At 33.7% G+C, this 10297-nt stretch overlaps 1 protein-coding gene across 3 annotated transcripts in view; it reads left to right on the plus strand.

Annotated features, from left to right (window-relative positions):
* LOC110803577 (mitotic spindle checkpoint protein MAD1) overlaps nucleotides 1-8506 on the plus strand; it is a 28014-nt gene extending 19508 nt beyond the window's left edge. Inside the window, exons 11-17 of one of the 3 annotated variants that reach the window (XM_022009104.2) lie at nucleotides 923-1085; nucleotides 3270-3360; nucleotides 3446-3515; nucleotides 6712-6840; nucleotides 7836-7874; nucleotides 7973-8063; nucleotides 8206-8506. In XM_022009104.2, coding sequence (XP_021864796.2) covers nucleotides 923-1085; nucleotides 3270-3360; nucleotides 3446-3515; nucleotides 6712-6840; nucleotides 7836-7874; nucleotides 7973-8062 — 582 coding nt within the window. In that variant the 3' untranslated portion in view covers nucleotide 8063; nucleotides 8206-8506. Of the gene's footprint in view, nucleotides 1-922; nucleotides 1086-3269; nucleotides 3361-3445; nucleotides 3516-6711; nucleotides 6841-7835; nucleotides 7875-7972 lie in introns of all 3 variants that reach the window. The other 2 variants (XM_022009105.2, XM_056840333.1) reach the window with 2 other exon arrangements.
* The last annotated feature ends 1791 nt before the right edge of the window (nucleotides 8507-10297 follow it).

A 10297-nucleotide genomic window follows, 5' to 3' on the forward strand; every position in this document is an offset into this window, starting at 1 on the left:
TCCAATCAATGGTGATATCTCTACAACCTAATCTTTTTGGGCAGTAGCAGTAGCATAATAAGAGTTACTTTCCATATTTTTAGCTTGGAATTACCATGGAAGGTTCTAATTCTGGCACTCCATCGACGGGATCACACGATGCTTATGAACCGGCAAGAAAATATGGCACTCGAATATATTATGTTGTTTTGAGTATACATTGTGTTAATCTTGTTCTATACCTAAATTATGTGCGCCTCGTATCCAAAAGGCGCGCGCCCGAGCCTTGCGCCTTTTTAAACTAAGGTGTGGGGATGGGGGGGGGGGTGTTCATTGCTTGGTGAATGTGTGCTACTCCCTCCGTTTTGATAGGTTATAATTTACCTTTTCATGCTTGCCAATGTTTGAACTCCAGTATCTTTAATTTTGTATTCATAAAACTTATAATAGGAAGAGAGGGGGGGAGGGGGATTAGAGGGAGTGGGATAGTTGGGGCCAAAGCATGCCATCCCCCCCCCCCCCCCCCCCCCCCCCCCCCCTTGTCCAGGTAACTCATTAGAAAAAGGCTGACAAGTTAAAATTATTTAGTTTTTTGTTGCCCTGCGCGGCTGCGCCCCCTAAGTCCACTTGCTATAATCGTCTTGCCCCCCTCAGTGATTAAGTCCGGTCCCTGATTAGAGGAGTGGGTGGGAAGGAAGCAGGTGTAGATATGAAGTTGCGGATTTCATTATTGTACCTTAATTGTGTGAATGCAAAGAGTTAACTGGAAGCAAAATAAAAATCTAGGCTAGATGGGGAAGAGCTTGTGACTTGATAAGGGATGGGTTGAGGTGTTTGCAATTGACAGAACTAGAAAGAAACCATAATACCAATACCATGCCTGCTAATTTAGTGATTCTTTTGTATGACAGCATTGTTGATTTGTTTGTTTTCTTCTCGGCAGTTAGGGCATGGTGATTTTTCCGCTGCTAATACAAAAGTTCTGCGAATGGTGAATGCTTTGGGGGTTGAAACTGAGGCTAGGCAAACTATAGATGCCTTACAATGTGAACTTCAGAAGGCCAATGAAAAACTTAAGGTTGTAGAAGAATTAAAGAAACAATCAGGTCCGAACTATTTTTACTTCTGCATCATGATTACTTTACTTTAATGCATTTGCTGTTTCTCTGAGTGAAGTTAGAGTTTACCTCTTTTAAAATAAAAAAATCTTGTCCCATCTTTCCTTTGGCTGTCATTACCGTTGCCTAAGGATACGGATGTCTCAACTTCGAAAGCATTAAGCTTTCTATTTAGCAAAGATATTCACCTATGAATAGTATGTGGGTCAAAGAAGTATGGGCCTTCTTTATCTGGTGAAAACGATTCATTTAACATCGACAAAACCATGTGAAAGATTTTTCCTCATGTCTCCCTTCCCATGGTAAATTATCTTTTCAATCTACAGGACAATAACAATGTAATGCTTTTAAGCTTAAATATTTTACACTTTCTAAGAATATATGATTTCCCTGTTCTGACCTGAAATACTTTTTCAGCCTTGGAAACAGCCATAACATACCATGCCATTTCTCTAACAAGATTCCTGGTACTCGTACTCCCCCCCGGGGAGGGGGGGGGGGGGATTGTTAGCATAAAGTCTGCAAAGATGCTCTTTCAATCTTTTCAAAAAAATGCAAATACTTTAATTACAAAGAGTTCTTAATAAACTGTTGATTGGGAGACAACTCCCTGACTTTATGATACACAAGAAGTTTGACCTAAAGGATGGATTTGTGAGATACTTGATTTAGTAAATTCTAATCGGTAGCCTGTCCTCATTGTTTATTCTCCTTCTTTCTTACTGCCAATATAGTATATTTTTTTATATAAAACAAGGTAAACTGTAACCGGTAACTAAAGTTTGATTCAGTGAGGTAGTGGAATTGTAATCCAGAGTATAGAGTTACATTTCAGAGACTTTCAATTTTGTTAACAAAGGTCTCCCTTAAGTCTTGGAAATGTCGACTTCATATGTAGCGTCAACTAAGAGCTGCCTGACACACTATCCGCTCCTTCAAGCACACACTGTGTTTTACAACCAGCTGGAGCTAGCCTACTCGTTTCATTTATCTAACAACCTTGTGTTTTTTGTGAACCAAATTTATTTGATGATCTGCATAATGCACCAATCATATGTAAACACGTCAAAGATTTAATCAGGAGTCAATTCTCTCCTGCTACCTTTTTGGTTCTTTTTAGAGATTTATCATCCACACTAGAAAACTTTGGTACTCATGCTAAAGGAATCTTGATTTCATAAATTCATAGTATTCACGAATCAAGACCATCTTGAATTGGAAACTTCACTTGTAAAGCTACTACATCTGTTATAAAGCCTTGTAACAAGTATATTTCAATGCCATGATTACAGTGCATTACTGGGAACTATCCCCAAATTCTAGTGTTTGCTTAATGAGCTCTGGGGATAAGGTTTTGTTCCTGGCTGGTCTTCTGGAGTTTGAGAGGCACTAATGTGAAATGTCTGGAAAAACTGTTTGATGATTGTATTTTTCAGCAACAATTAGAGAACTGAGTGTCCCCTCGTTTTTCTTACAGTTCATGGCTTCATGCTATCTATAAATGGCTTATGATAATGAGAATTGGGTATCTGCGGTTCTGCCAAGATTTGTTAGGTATAGAGTATTGATTTTTCCTCACGTGTCTAAACTCTTGCTTGCAAGGTCTTACTTTGAATGTTTCTGCCATATGTATAACATGATACTAATCTAACAACTTTTTGCACAATTGCATTGTGTTTTATACTTTTATATCTTAGTAAAATAATATGGTAAATGATAGTGGGTGAATATTGTGAAAGTTAAACTGTTTCAATTAATCTGAAACGAGAGAATAGTATTTTATTTACATGGATTCTTGATCCCCTCTCTCCATGATGATTTTAATTTTCTTATCTGGAAAACATCAAATACCTAGTAACTAGTACACCGTGAGAACTACTGAAATAGCTTTTAGTATGTTAACAACAAATTATCATTGTTGCTCCATGTGCCACAAGTCCCAAAAACAGCAACGTTTATACATCTTTTGAACATGTAAGTGTTTGACTGTAACTTCTTGATTGTCTGGTCCTTTGTAGAAAGAATGACGGTCCCTTACACGTCTTTCTTTTTTAATTGATTTCTTTTGTGACACCTTGTCCTCTATGGTGGAGCTTCTTGTGGAACAAAGAATCTTTGTTGATGGTGGAGCAACCAGCTTCCAACAGAAACTAACGGTATTTAATCTTACAGCTGATGCGGGGCAGCTAGTGGACTCATATATTTCTGGTAAAATAGTGCAGTTGAAAGAGCAAATAGCAACACTTGAAAAGCGTGAGGAAAGGTCAGGGCATAGTCGATATGCTGAATTATGTTATCACCAAATTGCCACATATTGACATGTAAATTATTGATGGACATGGAACCAGGTACAAGACTGTATTTGCTGAGAAAATCTCAGTGTTCAGGAGGGCATGCTGTGAACTTTTTGGGTACAAGGTATTTTTTTATTATCAACAAAAAGAACAAATTTATCAGTCTTTTTTCTTTTCTCATAGGTTTTTTCTTTGTTTTGAAAACTAGGATGATTACCTAGTTCACCCTTTCGAGTGATCCATCTTTCCGATGGAATACTTTTGCATTGGTCAAATACTCCCTCCGTTTTGCAATCATGAATCATTTGTCCTTTGGGCATTATTCATCTATCAACTTTGACAATCTTTATTTCACCATTATGTAAGAAAAAAACATAGTCAAGTGAGATCTTGTTAAATTCGTATGAATGAGAGAATTTCAAATATCATTTTTTTTAATTTTTTTTTACTTATATGCATTTAGAGATATTAATGTCCAACGCAAAAAGAAATGCTGCATGTATTGTGGAACGGAGGCCGTATTCTTTTAGGAAGTATACATAGTAATTGGAAATCTGAAATGGAAACAGTTCAATACCTTGGAGTGATTAAGTATCATTAATGGTCAATTTAAAACAATTGTGATGGCATAGTGTTTTTGAGGAAAGCTATGTGCCAAATTCAAAACAAAAGAATTGCATTTCGAATGCATATCACTATATTTCTCCGACTATTTAGTTTTGAGTCCTTCAAGAGCTAATTGTTTATTCTTTTTTTGAATGATCTTCTAAGAAGCTTGGAACTTGCTAATGGAACTTGACTTCTAATTCAATCTCTATCCTTCCCTAGATGTATTTTGGCGATGAGTTTTATAGTAATCACCTTGAATAACAAGAGAAAACTACACGATGGAGGGTATATGTATATCCCTAATTTTCTCCCCATTTTCTGTTGAGGATTTTCAAATAAGTTACAAAAGTCATTCCCGAAAGATCACCAACCCTAGACAGGAATTTTATCAACTAAACAGAGTAGCGGAATATATAGTCCGAAGCCCGAAGGGACATTTCTATTTGTGAAGTTATTAAATTTTTTGTGCTTGTGGATGTGCTTTGCTGGATATGATACTAATAAAGTTGCAAGAATGTGAAATATAATTAATAGTTATGACGTTAAGAATAGTAGTAGGGAGTCTAAGGGACTATATAATTATAAATTTTTTGATTATTATAAAATGAATTATTGTCGTAATAATAATTACTCCCTCGATCCCATATTACCCTTCACATTGGCCTTTTTCATATGTTCTAGAATCCTAACAACTTATGTACTAAAAATGTGTCATGGTAAGTGTCAAACTTATTCTGGGAGGGAGTGAGTATTATTAATACCACTCTTTCCGTCCCACATTAAATTGCACTATTGGGGTCGGAGATTAAAAGTAGTGGATTAGAAATAGTAACATAACTTGTTGGGTTGGAGAGAGAAATTAAGGGTTTGTTGGTTTGGAATGGAATTTGAATCATTCTAGTGTTCGGTTTGTCATTCTTGAAATGGAGTCTGAATCCGAGAAGTATCAATCTTCACCCAACCCCATAAAGTCTTATACCCATCTCCCCTTAGGATTCTTATCCATTCCTTCTAGACACAAATCCTACACACAAACCCTAGCTACCATTTCTCGATCTCCGGTATAAATTTTTGAAATACAATTTAGTTATATTTATATTTCTCATCTTTCTTTGCAATTCATTGATGATGTTATTGCAATAGGCGTAATTCCGCTTAGACCTTATACTTCATTTTGTCTTGAATTTGTGAGAGGGTTGAAAAGTCGGTAGAAACAGAATCTGGTGTTGGGTATTTATTTTTTGAACTTATGAAGTTCGTGATGAATATACGGTATAAGAAGGATTGTCTATGGATAACTCTTGTTGAATGGCACTACATTTTTTTGTTTTCTAAGGTGATTGTTCCTGTAAACAACAATTTGGAGTAATTATGTTTGCATTAGTATATGTGTTTACTTTATCAACATGTAAATCCCTTGTCAAATTACTTAGAATTGCTAAGCAAGAAATTGACATGATTAAATGAAGTGAAACTTCCAAGATTTGCAAAAGGGAGAAACAAACAAGCTTTTGATTGTTTTGAGTAAAGATTCATTTTGCTTTGCAGTCTTGTTCATATAGAAAGAACATATGAGGGAGCTAGCATGAGTTTGCATTATTAGGAAGACCAGGAAGAACAGTAAAGATTCTAAATTTATTCAACGATGTTCTTAATTTGTTCAACCATGTTCTAAAATTATTCAACAATGTTAGCTCCTAAAATTAGGTTCCAAGAAGGGAAGGTTCCTGTAGGAACACCTCCTTATGTGAGAACACCTACTTATACGAGAACACTTTAAAATTTAGAACATAACCACATCCTTTTAGAATATGAGAACCTAGTCAACACATATACATATATACATGTTCTAAAATTACAAACTCATGTTCTAAATTTATTCAAGCATGTTCTAAATTTATTCAACGATGTTCTAAATTTGTTCAACCATGTTCTAATATTGTTGAACAATGTTCAAAGTTTATTCAAGTATGTTCTAAATTTATTCAAGTATGTTCTAAATTTATTCAACAGTGTTATAAATTTATTCAAACATGTTCTAAAATTATTCAACATTTTCCTAAAATTATTCAACAATGTTCTAAATTTATGCAAGAATATTCTAAATCTATTCAACCATGTTCTAAATTTATTCAACATTTAGAACATAGTTGAATAAATTTAGAACATGGTTGAATAAATTTAGAACATGGTTGAATAATTTTAGAACATTTTTGAATAATTTTAGAACATGGTTGATCAAATTTAGAACATGCTTGAATTAATTTAGAACATGAGTTTGAAAATTTAGAATATGTATATGTGTTGATTAGGTTCTCATGTTCTAAATATAGAACATGGTTGAATAAATTTAGGACATGGTTAAATAAATTTAGAACATTGTTGAATAATTTTAGAACATGGTTGAACAAATTTAGAACATGCTTGAACAATTTTAGAACATGTTTGAATTATTTTAGAACATGAGCTTGAAAATTTAGAACATGTATATATGTATATGTGTTGATTAGGTTCTCATGTTCCAAAATTTTTGTGATTATGTTCTAAATTTTAAAGTGTTCTCGTATAAGTAGGTTTTCTCACATAAAGAGGTGTTCCTACGGGAATCCTCCCATATATATCATATATATATATTTGAAAATTTATTTATTAAGCATGAGAGTCTGTCTTTGTTCAGTTTTACATTTATCTACTTAAACATGATTTGGCAGATTGTAATGGATGATCAACAACGTCCAAATGGGATTCCTATAACCCGTTTCACACTTCAATCTATCTATGCTCAAAGTGATGACGAGAAGCTGGAATTCGAATATGAGTCGGGTAACACAAACATTTTGGTAAGGCCAAGTAATTAGTGGTTTGTATCTTCTAGAATTAGGATTTCTATGAAAAATTTCATGCAGCAAGTGGTTTGCTAAAAATCTGCTCTACAATGCCTCATGAATTCTTGGTTGATGGACTTGTTGGTCTATTCTCAGAACTAATAGGGTGTCTTGACATCATACTTCTGTATAACTTCTATGCTTCTGTCCACCGTATGACATGTTTTTATTGGATTGTTTTGTGATAAGCGTTTTCAAAGTAACAGGACTCCTGTATATGCTGGACAATTTTGTATAAGAACTTATCTATTTTAGGTATCTCTTTTGATGAGATATGGTTGAGTATTGAGTCAGAAGAGTTGCTAAAAGCTTAAAATCTGTGCTATACATGGTGGTTAGAGAAGCGATGATGGAAATTTCTTCATAATTTTCTGAGGATGATTGAAAGTGATATGAATTTATTGGGATTGTGGAAAATATGGCATTAGATAGGACAGGAAGTTAATATATGCCGAAAACTCAACATGACCTCTTTTTCTATTTTCCTTTGAAAACTCTATCTCTATCTCTGTTTTTTTTTTTTTTTTGTTTATGTTTTCCTATGAACGTCTTCATATCTCTTTTTAAACCCGACCTTGTTTTCTTGTTTCCTATTTTTGATTTGTCATTACCTTCACCTTCACTTTCTCAATTTTGCGTGTTTACTCTCCTTAATATAACCTTTAACTTTACTTGCTTCATGTTTCATGGACGTTTTTTTTATGACGGTTCATGGTAGCCGACCCCAAATCATTATGGGACTTTAAAAATGCTCATAATAAGGGAGTTAACATGAATAATGAATCCCTCGGTACGTGTCTTTGCGTGATATCACTACGTAATATACTCCTGTGTAAATGGAAAAAACATCACTATCTTCTACTGTTTTACTGGAGCCTTGTGACTTTAATCATCACATATTGTGTGTGTGCGTGTATGATTTATTGAAATGTGATACTTGGATTATGTAGGTTAATGACTACGCAAAGCAGCGTGACATATCACAACAGGTAGGTGACATTGTTGTCTAAACAACAGGATGAGGTATGTTTAGGTTTTCTCATGTGTTCATTCCCTTGAATTGAGACCCACATTTCTCATTTTGTAGGTTGAGATATTTGTCCAAAAGCTCAACTCAATTCCAGCCTTTACAGCCAACTTAACTGTAGAATCATTCAATAGGCGTACTTTGTCCTGATGTAAGCCAATTCTCTAAATTTTATATTTTACTCGTGATATGTGTAAAAAAAATGAGTGAATGCTCTGAATTCATCATAGTATTTGAAGCTCGTCTCACATTCTTTCTTTGGCTTATCCCTTTTATTGCCAAATCTTAAAAAGAAAGTTGCATTTACGGGTTGAAAAGGCAAGACGTATAACATTGGAATAAGGAACGTGATACGCTTCGGAGCTATGGTTGTGGATTCTGTTCAGTGAATGTAGTATATGGCAGAGTATCACAATAACAATACTGTGCAATTTTATTATGCTGTTGTATTGCTCCTCCTGCTAAGGAAATCTAATATGAAGAAGTCTGTGCATGTATAATTGTACAGAACATGTATCTTGACTTACCATTATGTAGTATTGTCCATATGTCGACCATATTCACATGCAATGTGAAAACCCCAATTTTACTAGACTTGTTTTCGTCACGAAGTAGGGGTTTGATATAAAGAGTGATTTTAGACCTCTCTGGAACCAAAAAAGGTTCAAGGAATTGCCAACTGAAATTTCCAAAAGATGGCAGTCATTACCAAACAAGGCTATAAACTTATCTTAGTTCAATACTTTTAGCCTGTTAATTTTTCCAAGTTTTTGTTTTTTTTTTTAATTTTAGAAGTTTTTTTTGGGTGCTTTTTTAATTGTAAAAGTTGATTGTTTGTTTATGGAATCTCAAAGCAACAATGATTGGAAAAATAGGAATTGAAATGAGAAACATTCGAAAGAGGATGAATTTGAATTTACGTTATTTTAGGATCTTATTGTTTCATTTTATACTTAATTAGATCAAATTAGAAAAACTAATCCCAAACCAGATCAAATCACAAAGGAGTGGAGACTCTCAATAAACTCCCCGGGCTTGTTCATGTTCGTTTATTTATTAAATGAATCGAGCGTGAACACCTTTTGAAGCTCGTTTAATAAACGAGTTTGAACTTGAACATATGTATGCTCGTTTGTTTAAGTTCATGAACAAATAGTTTATTTATGTTCATGAACAAGCTTGTTTATTTATGTTCATAATCAACTTTGTCATACATAATTGTTTTATTAGAGGTAAAAATCATATTTTGACTTTTAGCATCAAAAAATTTTCATAGGATAAAATATGTAAAATCTGATTTTAACTGATAAATTAGTGCACATCCAATATACGTTTTCAAATAGGTTAAACTCTAAAGCACAATGATCATTTATAAAACGCTTATATAAGAAAAAAAACTCGATTAATAAACGAGATGTTTATAAACCGTTCACGAATCTTGTAAACGAAAGAAACTTGGGTTCGGGATCGGGCCTGCCTAAATTAAATGAACATGAACAGGTTAGTACCCGCATTGGCTCGGCTCGGCTCGTTTGCACCTGTAGGTGTATAATGAGAAAGAAGTGGTTGCGCAGTGGTGAACTTGTTGGGAGAGGGGAGAGAGGGGTTACTGAATTAATTGGGGATTTGTAGTTTAATTATAGTTTGATGAGTGGTTATAGGATTAACTAGAGGTTAACATTTAACAGAGTTAGACTTCTGTTAGATGTCGGGTGTAATTTTTGAAATATATATTGGTGAATTTCTGAAACTTAGTGGGTATTTGGTAAAAAAGTTGAAATTTTGGAGGAATTTCATAAAAAAATTCGTATATTTTATTATTATGCTCACCCACATTTTTACACATTTTATCATATTTGTATTAATACTCATGTAAATAGTAGTAACTATGAAGATCATTATGAAACAGAGGTAGTAGTAGTTAAATCATGAGCAAAGTGACATCAATAATGTTTAATTTACGATTACAATATTATAAAATTCAAATGAAAATTATTTTAATTTATGAGTAATATTGATGACACTAATCTTTTAACCTATCAATCACATTTGTAGTTTTATTTAAGTCTTTGTTACGAAAATCAAATAAGTTCAGTTCAAAACAAATCTGAAAAAATAAGACCAGAACAGGTCAGAAATAGAGGTTCGTATTAGATCAGATAAGAAAAAATAAGGTGAACTAAATGAAGCCTAAACATGGTTGCAACTAACTGATATGTGAAACTAATGGATCATATTTTGTCTATTAAAGAGTTTAAATCATAAATACATCTAAAATACAACAAAGTACTCCATCCGTTCCTAAATAAGTGTCACATTTGGGCTCCGGCACGGTCATTAATAAAATTGTAAAGTGTGTAAGAGTTAATGATTGGGAATGTTTTT

Source organism: Spinacia oleracea, chromosome 3 (assembly GCF_020520425.1).
Source record: "Spinacia oleracea cultivar Varoflay chromosome 3, BTI_SOV_V1, whole genome shotgun sequence".
Classification (NCBI taxonomy): domain Eukaryota; kingdom Viridiplantae; phylum Streptophyta; class Magnoliopsida; order Caryophyllales; family Amaranthaceae; genus Spinacia; species Spinacia oleracea.